Raw genomic sequence first — 16,711 nt, forward strand, 5'->3', positions numbered from 1 at the left:
TGGGATGTTTCACTTTGGCTAGCTCATTATGTTGGGGTGTCGTTTTTTGCTAGAGCTTAGTGACTACCCCATTAGGACTTTGCTCTAAGTCATGGGCCTTGTGGTGTTGCACTCTGGCCTTAATCATCTAATTCAAGTCGAGATATTCACCTCGAGGCTTTTAGTACTTAGGTACTATTTGCTTTAAGGGAAAGGTTGTGATCCTTTGAATCCTTTATTCATGTCATGGTCGAGGCTCGTGGCCTTTTGGGCCGAATTGACATGTTTATGGAAAGGTTATGAACCTTTGATGCCTATGGTCGCATTCTCATAGAGGTTTCTGTCAAATGATGTGGATGATCAGTCCTTATTACCATTTAGTAAATGTGAACAACCTCTTATGATATCAAGCTTGAATTGTGAAAACACACTCTAATATTTTTTTATAGTAGTCAATTTGCATCACTTTACTGATAATATGTGTAGAACATCAATATTGTCTTATGAGAATAAAAAGTAGCTACATTATGATACGAACTAATGTCTAGTTCTTGGGCCAGTTATTGGGGTGTGATTATCCATTCGGAGTTCGATCATACTACCCTTGCCCCAATTGTATCTTATTTTGCTCCTTGCTCTAGGAATAGAAGTGGCGCAGGTTATGCGCGTTCCAGGTGCGGGGGATCGGTCTCCCATCCTGGGCTTCTAGGACATAGGCTCCGTTACGGTGTGCCTCTACAACTTTGTACGGTTATTCCCAAACGACATTTAGTTTTCCTTGAGGTAGTGTGTGGCTGGACTCATTCTTGCGCAATACCCATTCTCCCACCTTGAAGTTTTTTACTCGTACAAGACGGTTGTAGTATTTTTGATGCGGGCCTTATAGGCCGCCTAGCGGAGTTGGGCAGCTTCGTGCTTTCCATTGAGTACATCTAGATCCAGACGGAGTTCAACCTCATTGGTATTCGCATCAAACTCCATTACTCGTAAATATCTGCTTGCAATTTCGAGTGGGAGTACTACTTATGTTCCACACGTTAAGCTGAAAGGTGTTTCTCCGATGCTAAACCTTGATGTCGTGTGATACGACAGAGTATTGTTGGCAGTTCTTCGACCCAGACCGCTTTCGATTTCATCAAACGCTTTTTGAGACTGTTGATAATGATCTTGTTTGGTATCTCAGTCTAGTCGTTGGCCTGAGGATGGGCTACTAAGGTGAACCTTCAATGGATTTGCTTCTCCTCGCACCACTCTTTGAAAAGGCTACCCTCGAATTGAGTATCGTTGTCACTAATTAAGAATTTGGGGGTACCGAATCACGTGAGAATATTCTTCCACATGAACTTTATCATTTGCCTGCCTGTGACTATGGCTAATGGTTCAACTTATATCCATTTGGTGAAGTAATCAACAACGAATAGCAAGCATTTGGATCCTCCATGGGCAACTGGGAACGGTCCTACGATGTCTATGCCCCATTGATGGAAAGGCCAAGGGTTGCTGATGTTGGTTAGAGGCATGGTGGGATGGTTCTGAAAAGGGGTGAAGGCTTGACACTCTGGGCATTTCTTCGTGAGTTTGGTCGCATCCTTATATATTTCGGGCCAGTATACTCCAAGGCGGACTATCTTTCCCGTGAGCACTTGTACACCTTCGTGTGCCCCAGCCTTGCCTGCATGACTTTCTTCCAAGAGTGATTATCCTTCTGCATGGGCGATGCATTTGATCTATGGTTCTACGTACCCTCTCTTGTACAGTTGTTTCTCCCTTATGGCGAACTGTGGGGCTTTGATTTTGATTTTCCTGGCTATTGCAGGATCGTCTGGTAGGACGTCGTGCAGGTAGTCTAGATAGGGCTTGGTCCAGTCGGGGGCACTACATTGGAATCGATTTTTCTGTTATCAATTCTCCTCTCCGTGCGATATTCTACCAACACTTTCTTGGTCAAGTAATCGAAAGATGTTGATGCTAATTTGTTGAGAGCATCGGCCCTTGCGTTTTTCCCCCGGAGATCTGCTTGATCCTAAAGCTTTTAAACAAATTTGTTAGCTTCAGAGTTGCGTCCATGTACCTATGCATCCTTTGGTCTTTGGCTTCATAAGTGTCATTGACTTGGTTAGTAATGAGCAGGGAATCGCTAAAAGTCAGGAGGTGTTTCGCTCTGACCTCACGTGCTAAGCGAAGGCCCGCGAGAAGTGATTCATATTCGGCCTCTTTGTTAGAGAACTGGAAGTCAAATCTTAAAGCATATGTGACCTCATCATCACTGTGGTTCTTAAGGATCAAACCTGCGTCAGATGCTTCCTTGCTTGCGGCGCCATCGGTATGCAGCTCCCATATTTCCTTGTTCATTTCGGGGTCCGAGGGATCTATCGACATAGTCGTCAACACCCCTTTGAGAGTATCAGGGATTTTACCATGAAATCTACTAGAGATTGAGCTTTGATTCTAGATCTTGGTTGGTAATCTATGTCATGCTCTCCTAGCTTGATGATCGCCAGTCATCCTGACTTTTCCGATCTTAGTAGGATTTGTTTCACTGGGAAGTTGGTTAGGACCTCGACCTTGTGAGCCTGGAAGTATCTTCGGAGGTGTTTGGCTGCATAAATCAGTGCGAGGACTGATTTCTATAGAATTGGGTAATTAAGTTGTGGCCCCTTGCAATGCTCTTTTCACGTAGTGTATCGGCAGTTGCTTCCGATCCCTTTCGACTATTAGTACCGATGATATGGCCTCGTTAGATGTTGCCAGGTACATCAGCAAGGTTTCTCCTTGTAAGGGGTTCTCCATGGTCGGGATTTGTTATAAAGTTTTCTTCATACGTTGTAGGGCTTTATCGGCCTCTGCTGTCCATTTAAATTTATTTTTGTCGACGCAACCCTTTAGGGTGTAGAAGAGTGGGAGAGATTTTCGGCTAACTTGGCGATGCACTTGTTGAGCGCTATTAATCTCCCATTGATCTCTTGAGCCCCTTTAGGTTTTGGGGAGCCTTGGAGTCGAGGAATTCCTTAATCTTGTTCTGGTTTGATGCGATTCCTTCTTTTGTTATCTGGTAACCTAGGAATTGGCCCTCTTCTACTCCAAATGTACACTTTCTCAGATTGAGTTTTATCTGTGCCTGTGCCAGGGTCCGAAAGGTTTCCTTAATGTCTCCGAGTAATGCTGCTTCGTTATGGATTTTGATAACCATGTCGTCAATGTAAACCTCCATCTTCCTGCCGATTTGGTCAGCGAAGACTTTGTCCATTAGGCGTTGGTATGTTGCCCCAATGTTTTTTAGCCTATACGACAATTTTTTGGTAGCAGAACATACCACGATTGGGGTGGAATGTTATCTTTTCCTTGTCTTCCTTGCATATTTGAACTTGGTGATAGCCTTTATAAGCATCGAGGAAGCACTTAAATTGAAATCCTTCCACGTATTCAACCTTTTGGTCTATCTCTATGAAGGGTAATGATCTTTTTGGCGGGCGTTGTTTAGGTCGGAGTAATCGATGCACATTCGACACGACATGTCATGTTTCTTTACCATCACGGGGTTAGCTATCCAGGTGGGAAAAATTTCTTCCCAGAGAATGCATGCGCCTACCAGCTTTGTGACTTCCTCATTGATTGCCTTGCTCCTGTCACCCGGAAAAATGTTTAAGCTATGTTGAATGACCTTGTTGTTTACCCCCGTCATGTATGTGGGTTGCCAAGAGAATACATTGGAGAATTATTTTAAGAATGCAATTAGCCTGGTTTTGGTTTCCGCCGATAGGTCTGCACCCACCTGTATTGCTTCCTCTGGATGATCCGGGTGGATCAGGTGTTTTTCTGTGTGGCAGTCATCCTTTGATTTTTTTGGGCTCGAATTAGTTTTGGGGTTGCAATAATCTGGTGGCAGACATGTGGGCGTAGGGTACTAGCGACAATTACGGCTGAACCGGTACGCGTGTTGAACTTAACGCTACCATTGATGGTTAACAACATGGCCTGTAATTGGAAAAGCATCGGCCGCCCAAGTAATATGTTTTGCTCCGCTGGGAAATAGATTACTGAGAACTCGATTGTTTGTGTGATGCTTTCCTTCCCGTCATGGATAACCAGCATGAGGGGGAGGTGTATGGTACCCAATGATCATAGGTTGTGTCCGGTGAAACCAACCAAAAGGCCGCTTGTTGGTGCTTTTAGGTCCTCCTTCCAGGAACTCGACAGTTGCCGAAAGTAGTTTTCGTAGAGGATGTTGGTGCTATTGCCAGTATCTATGTAGACGTGGTGGATTTGCTTTTGGCGTATACAGGCAGAAATTAGGAGCGGATCCTTGGCATTCCAGTCACGTGGCCTCGGTTCCTCTCATGAGAAGTTGATGTTCAAGAAGTTTCTTGATAGTACCTCTACATCATCATCGACCTCACGATGCTCGTACCTCTTGTGCAGTCTTTTTATGGTAAGAACCTCGTTCTTGGGATCTTGGTGTTGATTTGTGTAGGATTTGAACTCTGGTGGTTGTTCCATAGAAACTGTTGGGTTCGGCTTTCCAACCACTAGAGAGAACTGATATCTGGACTTTAAGAATTGTACTAAAGACGGCATGGTCCGTGGGAACCAGGTGTTTGCCTCCTTCTTTAGTGTTAGCGGTTGTGGCCAACAAACCACCGGTTGCGACAGCTGATTCGTTGTTGACCGGGGTGTTGAGTTCGTGCTTACAACCGGTTGTTCTGTTCTGACAGGTGGCGGTCGCCATAGGTCGGCGATTGCTACCACTGTGGTTTCCGTTATTTGTCCTTGCATTTGTGTTGTTGTCGTGTGGGTGAAGGCTTGCCCGTCTGAGGCAGATGATCGTGTGTCATCAAGCGACGACATTAATCTGGGAGGGCACGTTTTCCCCCACTGGACGTTGTAGGTGCCTTTCCCGTCAATTTCGCCGTCTAGGGTCGTTTAAGGTTGTATGACACTAAGTACATACTCGGATGGCACCAAATGTTGTGATAAGTCTTCGAGCTTAATGCCGTTTGTGGGTTACGTCGTCCAATTAAGCCTGAATCACAGTAAAGAAAGAGCCGACATTGGTCATCGTCCGGGAGGGGGTCCCAGAACGAGACTCTGACTGTCTAGTCAGTGGATGTATGAGAGAATTAAGGTTTTAATTGAGATAGGTAGAGAGAGAGGCAATCCATTCTTCTGGAGAAGAAGAATCTCTTGTATACCTGTCGTCGGGGGAGCATGTCCCCTACGGTGCTTTTTGTCTTATCTAGATCGTCAGGACGTAGGGGCGTCCTATTGGCGGATCATGTACAACTAGCGGTTATCTGCTATTGGTGCAGAACCACCCAAGAGCAGCGCTCTAAGTGCTACACTTTTCGCTATGGGGAGTGGTTGGTCTTGTTTTGGCTTGTTATAGACCGGACCCTCTTGTACTGAGTTGGACCTTGGCGCTAGAGCACCAGGGTCTATACGCGAGGGCGAGGGCGAGGGCCTAGCACTTATGTTAGGCAACAACTGTTAGCTAGGTCATACTTTAGATAACCACTCCATTACCTTTGATGTATTCCTAGAGGGATACGTTAACAAGGTCATACTACATGTCTCTTTTTTCAGTTCTTGTCATGGTTCTTTAAGCTTTGGAAGCTTTAAGAGCTTGGTTTTTCTAGGGTGCTAATTTCAGGGAGCGAAAGCTACACTAGATTAGTTGCTCTAGAGTTTTGGCCAACAAGAGTAGCAGAAGGTTAGGAGTTGGTAGCCTATTTTTGTTTCACATGATTGTGTTATTTAAGTGGCATTGGCATTTTTTTCATTCCCAAAATACATTGTAGGTGTCAATTATTAATGGGGAAAATGACTTAGGAGGGTAACTACCTCTTATCCATGTTCACATATTAGCAACTTCTTCTTTTTTGTACATAATAAAGCAACTAACTTGTTTTAACTGTTTAAATTACACCAATATTACCGGATAATACTTGTTTTAACCGGTAACTCAAAGGAAAAATGACTTAGGAGGGTAACTACCTCTAATCCGTGTTTACATATTGACAACTTCTAATTTTTTGTACATAAGAAAACAACTAACTTGTTTTAACTATGTAACATCCCAAAAATCATGACCAAAAGTTTCGTTTTTAATTTAATACTAAAACCATTAATTTAATACTCCGGCATCGGGCCCCGCACGACATCAGGCCCCGCCTGGCATCGAGCCCCGCTCGATATACAAATCTGTCTCTCTTAGGCCCCGCCTGCCTCCGAGCCCTGCCCGCTAAACACATACAATCATATAACATGCTAACACATAAAGAAACATACTCCACTGTATCCCTGTCCTAAGAAACATACTCTGCTAAAAATTAGATACGGAACATCGTTCGTACTCAGCTAGTGATAAGATACGGGACCTCGCCCACACTCACCTCTTTATCAGGCACATACAAGTATCACACAGACAACAAGTATAATCTAACATGCAAACATTCCTCGGGCACCCGCCCGACATCAGACCTTGGTCTGGAATAACATACTAGCATACAATGCCTAGGGCTAACCCCCGGGTCTTCCTACTCATAGACTACATGGGCTGGCATTGTGGCCTTGGACCCATTCACACAGTGAGGAGACTCACCTTGCACTACTGAAGCCTTGGCTGGAACTAGCTGAGTACGGACGAAGTTCCGTATCTCATTATTAGCAGAGTATGTTTCTTAGGACAGGGATACAGTAGAGTATGTTTCTTTATGTGTTAGCATGGTATATGATTGTATGTGTTTAGCGGGCGGGGCCTAAGAGAGACAGATCTGTATACCGAGTGGGGCTCGATGCCAGGCGGGGCCTGATGTCGGGCGAGGCCTGATGCCGGAGTATTAAATTAATGGTTTGACAATTATGGTTTTAGTATTAAATTAAAAACGAAATTTTTGTTCATGATTTTTGGGATGTTACACAGTTAAAATAAGTTAGTTGCTTTCTTATGTACAAAAAATAAGTTGTCAATATGTGAACACGGATAAGAGGTAGTTACCCTTCTAAGTCATTTTCTCTTTGAGTTACCGGTTAAAACAGGTATTAGCCGGTAATATTGGTGTAATATAAACAGTTAAAACAAGTTAGTTGCTTTATTATGTACAAAAAAGAAGAAGTTGCCAATATGTGAACACAGATAAAAGGTAGTTACCCTCCTAAGTCATTTTCCCTTATTAATGTGATTCATGGGATGGATGGTCGGTGCAAATATCTTTCCGTTTTTGGTGCTTTCTTAGGTCCTTGGTAGGGAATTATTTCGCATATTGCATAGTTACAGAAATGTGGAATTGGTCTTCAATGCTTTTGTCAGTTTTTTTGTTGGTGATGGTTAGTTTATGGATTTCTAGAGTGAAGTTTGGATCGGATTTAGTCCTGGTCTTCCCAGATTCCTTGTATTTTCGCTCTTGATTAGTTGCAGGTTGTTCGGGTGGTTGATAGACTCCGAAAAGGGTGTCATTCCTTTTCCCTTCTTCGCAAACCTTAAGGGTGGAGCTGATATGGAACAGTGGATTGCTATAATTGATTAGATTCGTAACTTTATCTTCTATAAACGTTTTGACAAAGTGGGGTGGATTCTAGATGCTTCTGATGAGTTTTTAGTTTCCTCGGCAAGATGTTTTAGGGTGGAATTTTGACTAGATGGTACAATTTGGTTCCTATCAAGTTGAACATTCTTCTGTGGTAGATTGGATTGACACGCATTCATACCATGTTGAACTTGGTAGCTGGCAGGGTAATATGGACTCCATCTTATGTCTGTTTTGCAGGATACATATAGAGACGGTGGAGCATTTATGTTTATCTTGTGTGGATATCTTTGTATTTGGTCTTTGATCTGGAATTGCTAGATGGTGGGGTTGGATGTTCCTTCTTCGACTTTGGTGGATTTCTTTATTCATTGGGATGATCATGCTCCTTTTATAAATTGCAACGCAAGTGTTTTAATGTTATCATCACTTTGTTTAGGGTTTTGTGGAAATTTTACGATACTCATCTTTTTGGAACAGAGAGACCACAGAAATTAGTCATTTTTTATGATATAGTTGCTAGATCATTTTTTAGGTTTGTAATAGGAGGGAAATGCAAGATGGACTGGACATTTTGGATTCAAAATCCTACTTTAGCTTCTACTTTGCAATTGTTTTATTAGCTTCTTGCTAGTGTTTTTTATTTTATTTTATATCTATCGTTCCATAAAAAAAGTATCCACTAACATATATATATATATATATATATATATATATATATATATATATATATATATATATATATATATAGCCATGGATGTCATAGTCGGTAAACAATTACAATCCCTTTTCTTCGGTTCTTTCATGTTCAAACTTTTTGATAGATTCCATTCCAATGGAAACAAAATGCAAAAAATACCTTGATATTTGAGCAAACAAGAACCAAAGGGCCAATGGCCTAACGGTATGGAGTGACCATCTTATATGAGAGGTTTGGGGTTCAAGTCCCGGTGGAGACATAGGTGGTTATTTAGGAGTAGATTAGTTAGTTTGTCGTTTCAAAAAAAAAATTGAGCAAACAAGAGTGCATTTAGATGTGTTTTCAAAATCTAATTCGCTAGATGTGTATTTCTCATCAGCACCAAGCAATATTTTCATTGATTTATTTGTTATAGTATCATACTTTCGTTCTTCCTATTCCACCAATATACTCTGAAAATATATTCTTTATAACATTGTCATCTAAAATTTCAACGCTATAACTTGATAGACTTTTTAAAGGATAATATTCTAATGAAGAGAATTGTAAGTGCAAAGCTATAATTAGGAAGGCTTTTCAAAGAGCTATGCCTTTAAAAGTAAAATTATAAAAATACTATGTTGTAATGATGAAATAACAACATACTTTCATTTATTTGTTTACTATAACATCATGCTTTCATTCATTTCTACAACATTATACTTCCAAAAAGTTGAATAATCTACACACAATTCTACAAAATACAAAATTATTTTCATGGTAGAATTTTCAAAATATAATGTCCTAATAAGAAACGATTGAATGTACAACGCTATAATTGGGTGAATTTCAAAGCACAATGCTTTAATTTAAAATAGTTACAAGTACATTCCTTTAATAGAAAAAAAATGAAAATAAGAAACCAACAAACACTTTCCTATTTCTATTTCTTGAATAAATGAAAACACTTTCCTATTTCTTGAATTTAGCTCATAAATAAATAAAAACATGTTGCTATTTCTTGCAATACAATACACACCCCTACTTCAAATCAACTATGAGGTTTCCAAAATCCATATCAAGTATTCTTATGCAAGTAACGTAACAAACCAACAAACAAAAGTTGAGTTTTGAATTTTTCCAGAAAAGGGTAGTCAGTACTCAATATGCAGAGTACAAGATGCATAGCACAAGGTACAATAAGAAAATGATATATCACCAATCAGTCTAGTCTTCCTCGAGGTTGATTGATTCCTTAAACTTAGCATACAAAATCTTCTTCAAATCCGCCATTTGTGCAACTATCGATTCCTTCTCATCCTTGAGTTTCTCCAAATGTTTGGTTGTTGTCTCTTTCATCTGTTCGATTCTTATTTCCACTTCATCTCTTGGAACATGAGCAAACACTTCACCAATTTGGAAACGAACCACCTCCTCATCCGTTAGAATCAATTCGTTGCTTGCATCCTCAAAATTCTCATTTGCTTCCTACACCACTCACGCAAACAAATTCACATTTGTGTTATGCTACCATGACAGACGACCTTGTACTGTGTTTGGCATGCATTGAAGTGGGACCAAGACCAACATCAATGAGACAAAAAGTTGTAGCTTTTTGTCTCACCCAAAAAGGTTGGAAAAGGACATGCTCTCGATCACTCGTCTTTACAAATGACGTAAATGCCCTTTTTTATTCTCAACATCAAAAATAGCCCTAGAAAGCTTGCCCAGGAGGGTAGTCCCCTCCTGTGTCACATGTAACAAATGCAGCCTACGGCTGCATCTGTTACATGGGATGGGACAAACTTTCTAGGGTTATTTTCGATGATGAGGATAAAAAGGGCATTTACGTCATTTGTAAATACGAAAGATTGAGAGCATGTCCTTTTCCAACCTTTTTGGGTGAGACAAAAAGCTTCAACTTTTGTCTCGTCGATGTCAGTCTTGGTCCCACTTCAATGCATGCCAAACACAGTATGCTCTTGCCTAGAGAAATTTTGTTCAATGATAAGGACTTGGTAATGTTTGGTTTGATGGAAAGGAATGAACATGAAAATGGAATAAGAATAATAAAAAAAAAGGTAATGGAATAAGACATTACATTCCATGATCATGTTTGATTGGCATGTAGGATGGAATGTAGGGATTTTTGTATTCTATGTAAATATGTTGCATAGTTTGAGCTCTATGGTATACATTATTAACTATAATTATTGAATTATTTATTTTAAAAAGTAAATAAACATAATAAAACCTCACTAAAAAAGCAAATAAGATTGTAAGAAAAAATATTTTTGAAATACTTTTAGAAAATAAAACTGATATTTAACTAAAATCATGAAATTTAGTAAAGAAAGTTGTGTCGTTAAGAGCTATATACATAAAAATAGGTTATGTTGCAAATATTTCATTCCATTGAATGATGGAATGAAGAAAAAAAATAAATAATAAAAAAAACTATGAATGAAAATTAACAAAATGAAAGGAATCGTATTATTTCTTCAAGAATATTCCAATCCATTCCATCTTAAAGACAAACAGCTTTTTTGTTCCTATGGAATGACAAGTGCATATATAGTTTAATAGATTATGTTCTTTCATCGTTAAATCCATTAAGTCAAAAAGAAATAGCAACTTAGACAAGTGCATTTGTAACTTTAGTTTTCCATCATGAGTCACAAGCTTTTGTACAATGGTAATAAGGGGAATATTAAATGTTGATAAATCAGCAATATAGTTTCTGACTGAAAGAAAGTACTTGGTTTTGGAAAAAAAAATACCATGGCAATCCTTATTTCATCATCAAGTTCATGATACCGGTTGTTCAATCTCCCAAATTTGTTAATGTTCTGCTGATCCTCCCATGTCACCTCAGTTTCAGAGCCACCACCAGCCTTTGATTTCCATGAAAATAGATAGTGAGGAAAAGGAAAGAGAAAGCTCGAAGATAAATATAAACATAAGAAAGTAATTAAATATAACTCTCACCTGCTGCATGATTGATACTGGGAGCTGATGCTTGATGAGAAAGAAGAAAAAGTTTCAGTTTTCTGGTGTACACTGCATAGGGCACCAATGGTTGTAAAGTGTTAAACAGACTTCCAATCTCCAATATCTTCATGAAGAAAAAGTTTCACTTCGATTGTACAGATTTATACTATTATAATCACTTAAACAGCAACAAAGGCAGCAAATCGAAGTCAAAAGGAAGAGACGAAGCTAGTGAGGAAGGGCAAGTTTGGATGTAAATGATATCATCCGAAATTGAAGTTCATGAAGGATCTAACTGAAATCAGATTTCATCAATTTTAAAAATCATTGCTCCAAATAAATAAAGAGGTGAAGAATCTAGTTCCAGACTTTCAGTCTTCAAGTTATCAATCATTTTAGAAACGCCATTTCCATGTCGACGTCTGCAATGTCGCAAATCACAGCACTGAATTCCTAATTTAGGGTTCGAAAATATACTATTTGCGATTCAAATTTAAATTTTACTTTCGGAGTTTAATCTTTTCGACCATTAACCCTAGCGTGTAGCAAACAAACGAAATCAAAATGAGATTTTAGTAATACAAACGTATAACATACCCAATAAAAGCTTAACAATTTAAGAAAAAAAAAAAGGCAGATATTCAAAAGAAGGTCCTACCGCGTTGCAACCGGAGCACAGAAGATCGCCGTCGCCTGAGGAGAAGAGTTGTACTAGACGACTGACGAGTGGTCTGATCAAGGGTTTTGCCGAGGGTACGAAGACTCGTCTCCGAAGTATTTATGTTACATTTTCGAATTTACAAAGCTACAAAGTTAAATGTTTTTAGAAAATTGCCACACTAATAATAGTTTTTACAAACGTACCACAAAGCCAAATGTTTTACAACAATGCCACAAAATTTTAAATTTTTGTACCATCTAAAAGATGAGACTCAATCTCTCATCTTAATCATCCAAAATAGCCTTAAAAATTCTTTAGCCATGCATTCATGTGTAACAAACACCTAACACAAGAAAAAAAAAAGAAAAAAACCAAAATTGTTAGATTCGGTTTTTGTTTTAAAAGGGAAAATAAAAAACCAAACAAGCATCAACGTTTCTTTATCTAGTTTATGTTACTTCATTGATTAATTTTTTGGGAAAATAAATTAAAGAGGTAATGTATTTTTTTATTTTATACATATTTAGTCACTAAACTTTTTCTCGCATTTGACCATTTAACTTATTTTTTTTATATGTCTAACATTCAGTTCTTATAACCGGTTACTACAATTTAAGCCGGGAAAATGATTTAATAAGGTAATATAATTTTCAGTGTGTACATATTTAGTCTTTAATGTTTTTATACACATTTAGTCTTTATGTCCAGTTTCTTCTGATTTTGCTCACGACATTCTATGTGAGACAATCATTAATGAGGTGTTCTCATATATAGCTCGCAATTCACTTATATAAGTAACCTAATTCACAAATTGGTCAAACGATGTTGGTGCCCTAGTTTTCTCCAAGCAAAAGATGTCTTCGGCTTCGGTTTCATCTATCTTCATAGCAGACAACAAGATTCTTTGTGATTGTTTCTTCCGAACTCGGATTTGCACTTTCAAGACAAAAAGAATTAAGGAAGACACTAAAAGAATTTGTACTTCCAAGACAAAAGAACCCCCTAACAAACAATTCAATTTATCTCCATAGCAGACAACGAGATTTTTTACGATTGCTTCCTCCCAACTTGTGACAACCCAGAGAAATTCCTCAACCGTAGTTAATATTTAACGATATGACGTAAAAACGTAATAGGGACATCCTTGTAATCACACGATATATTTTTATATATTCGAAATTTTTGTCCCTAATTATGTTAACCATTGGGCTCAAAAATAAGTATGCAAAAAGTCGCGTCACTTTGAGAGCATGTTAACATATTTAGACTCCATAGGTTACCGTGATTTCAGAAATATAAATTTCATAAGAATCCGACACAGTATGGGTGAAATATGATATTTATGGTAAATAAATATTTATCGTACTTAAAAAGTTTCAACGACGAAAACTATAAAGAGATTGATCGACTTTTGGAAAAATTCACAAACTAGTAAATTGTGGTACTACTTAAAGTAGGAATTATGAGACAATGAACGCCTAAAACGGATGTCATATGAGGGAGTTATGATTTTTATAAAATCATAACAATAATAAAAACACGTCGAAAAACGAAAGTCAAAACTAGACAAAACTAACAAAAGGAGAGTTGTAGAGAATGACGAGACCAAAACCGATATATAAGAGTCATTGAGAGTTACATAATTTAAAAGTTGAATTTTTACCGTCGCGCACACTAACACCCAATTACGTCGAGATATGGGATGACATGGCACGTTGAGATGAGAACACGTGGCAGCATCGTATGGTTCACACGCAACTGTGTGCGCACTCCAGAACTTGCTATAAATAGTAGGTTTCGGCAGCTCATTTTCCTCATCCATTTCTTTCGCTTTCTCTCAATATTGTTCCGCGTGCCACCGCCTCGAGCATCTCTTGAAGTGCGAACTTGTGATTTTTACCCTACTGCAACGTTTTCATAACTCATGAGAGAGTTCATGGCCCCATTTTCCAGACCTTTTTGGGGGAAATTCATATCTAAAATGCAACTTTACGTAGTTATTACTAATTGTAGTTAGATAATTATGCTCTTAACATTATGATGATATTATGTCTGGTAGCTTTGCCCAAACTTTTTAGCTAATATTAAGCCTAGTTGTTATGCTAAACCACTATGATAGCTAAGATCATACATAGTTGTCATGTTGGATAGTTGCCAGAAAATGCTGAAACTCGTTATTTTAGCCACCCTTTGGATAAGCTTAGTACATGGTGTTACTTTGCCCAAATACTCGACTATGCAAAACACGCTAATTATATAGCTTAGTACCTACTTGTTCCTTGAACAATTATGTAACTTATTTTACTTCGTAAATAAATAGCTAAGTTGTTTAATACATCCTGTGTATTTCTCAGTGTAAATCTTTGGCCTGAAATCCCAACATCTCTAACGTCTCACAGCCCTAACGTTTCCGCCGCTGGCCAAGAGTGTGACACAACTCGAATTTGCACTTCCAAGATAAAGAATCTCATTGTATGCTATGAAGACATCTTCCCAAGACAAAGAATTTGCACCAACATTATTTGACTGGTTCATTAATTAAGTTACCGATATAATTGAATGATAAGTCACGTATGAGAACACCTCATTAATGATTATCCCGCATAGGATGTCGTGAGCAAAACCTGAAGAAACTAGGCATAAGGACTAGATGTGTACAAAAAGATTAAGAACTAAATGTCTATAGTCTAAAAATTATATTATCTTATTAAGTCATTTTTCAGCTTAACCTGAAGTAGCCGGTTATAATGATTGAATGTGGACAAATAAAACATGTTAAATGGTTGAATATGGACAAAAAAAACTTTAGTGACTATACAAAATAAAAAAGACATAAGTCATTTCCCCTAATTTTTTTAAGATCTTTAAGCTTTCCATCCATGTTAGATAGAACTTTCTATAATGTTTTTTGCTATCATATATTGCAAAATTCATAAAACAATGTATCCATGGGCGAACCTAGGTGGAGGTAGTGTGGGCAAATGTCTTCATAAAGTGCAACTTTTAATGATACGAAGGACGGTCCAAGTTAATTTTTAAATATATGGACTAAATGTGCAATTTGACACTTGGACGAGTTACGAATCATGTAATTTATTCTAATATTTAGTGCGTTATTATAAAACTTCTTATATAAAAATAGATTTTATCTAACTTAATCTACATATTATACACATACATAAAATATATTTATGTTTGTTAAATAATTTGTTGAATATTAATAAGTTTTTAATCAGCTAATTATATATGATCAAATGCTTATGTATTTATATTGGTTTTAAAAGTCTTTAGGTTAACTTAACTTATAAGTTTGTTGATTTTTTCATGAAAATAATATATTGCTTGTTAGCTAGGGCTGTTCACTATTTGGATAAAACCGAATTATCCAATTGGACAATTTGTATTGGACTATTTGGTTCGGATATTCGGATTTTTGGATTGGATTTTACTAAAACCGAATTATTATTTTGGATTTCGGATTGGTTTTGGTTTATAAAATACGAACCGAATAGTCCAAAAAAACCGAATAACAATTTATTATTTATTTATTTTTAATATATTTATAACTATTTATTAGTTTTATAAATTATTTTTTCAAAAAGGTTCAAAAGGTTTCACCAAATAAAAAAATTAATATGCATTTTCTCTCAAAAGTGTTTTATCTGTTAATATTAAATTATAATATATCATCTTAGTAGTTGTTTATAAATTATAAATTACAACTAAATAATTTGTTTTTACTTTCTCTATAAAAATTGGATAATATTATAATTATATATCGCTTTTAAATGTTACGCCTTTTGAAAACCGAATTATAAAAACAATCCAACCGAATTGTAATTGGATTGGATCGGATCAGATTTGAATTTAGTTTGGACAATTCGGATCCATATTTTGAAAACTTAAATCAATTTGGATCTACTTAATTGGATCGGATCGAACCGATCCATCCAAACGAACACTCCTATTGTTAGCTGTGACTTTGAAGAAAACCGTTATTGACAAAAGGTAAAAATAAAAAGTTGTTGAATATATAAGTTGTGTTTTGTATTTTTGAATTTGCTCCCATACTCAAAAAATTTCTAGGTCCGCCCTTAAGTGTATTTGATTGTTATCTACTTATCTTTATTGATTTACATATTCAAAAACCCAAGAGAAACAAAATCAAAAACCAATCTGGTAGCACCTAAAATAAGCCTATAAGCCAAACTTGTCAGTTTAGTTTGGTTTAAATCGAACCACGTTTACCCCTAATTTATATGTTATAGAGTTACATCACCCTTGCTTATATGCTTTCACTTTCGTCTTTGAGACCATCTTAAACCATAACACCATTTTTTTAACTGAAAATGGTCCAAAAGGTGGATTCATCTCAAGCCATACTCTATTTTTTGAGTAACTGCATTCTTAAATTCGTCTTGCCTTACAACCTTGCTTCCCAGTGTGATTGTCGTTGTAGCATGTGTGTGGTCCAACCCATAAAAGCCATGTAGACTTGACGCCGTCCCTACCTTCCTCAAGTATATCAATGACAATCCTTTATGAATGCGACATACACATTTTTATTTGTTTTGGAGCCGATTTGGTGGGGTGTACTAAAACCATTACGTACCACACCACCATATGGCCTGCGTGAATGCCTAGTCTTTCTCTTTCAATTTGATGAATAGTATTACAACATTTTTGGAGTAATATGGCAAGAGCTTTTTTTTGAGTTGAAAATGTTGTTAAAGTAGTGTTTGCACCCCGCGCATTGTAACGGAGGATCTTATGTTTGTTTAAACAACACAATCCGGTATAGATAAGGTTTCATAGGACTAAAATTTAGAAATTGTTCTATATAGTAGTTTTATTTAAGTATTTCATCCATAGCCAAAG

General features: G+C 37.4%; 1 protein-coding gene across 1 annotated transcript; it reads right to left on the minus strand.

Annotated features, from left to right (window-relative positions):
- Nucleotides 1-9,178: 9,178 nt before the first annotated feature.
- Nucleotides 9,179-11,985, minus strand: LOC111888628 (probable prefoldin subunit 4). Its single transcript, XM_023884756.3, has 4 exons — nt 11,831-11,985; nt 11,170-11,241; nt 10,962-11,075; nt 9,179-9,669 (listed from the first exon to the last, which is right to left on the minus strand). The coding sequence occupies exons 2-4, from the start codon at nt 11,176-11,178 to the stop codon at nt 9,409-9,411; spliced, it is 384 nt and encodes a 127-aa protein (XP_023740524.1). The 5' UTR covers nt 11,179-11,241; nt 11,831-11,985; the 3' UTR covers nt 9,179-9,408.
- Between the last annotated feature and the right edge of the window lie 4,726 nt (nt 11,986-16,711).

The sequence above is a fragment of the Lactuca sativa genome, chromosome 5 (assembly GCF_002870075.4).
Source record: "Lactuca sativa cultivar Salinas chromosome 5, Lsat_Salinas_v11, whole genome shotgun sequence".
Taxonomy (NCBI): Eukaryota; Viridiplantae; Streptophyta; class Magnoliopsida; order Asterales; family Asteraceae; genus Lactuca; species Lactuca sativa.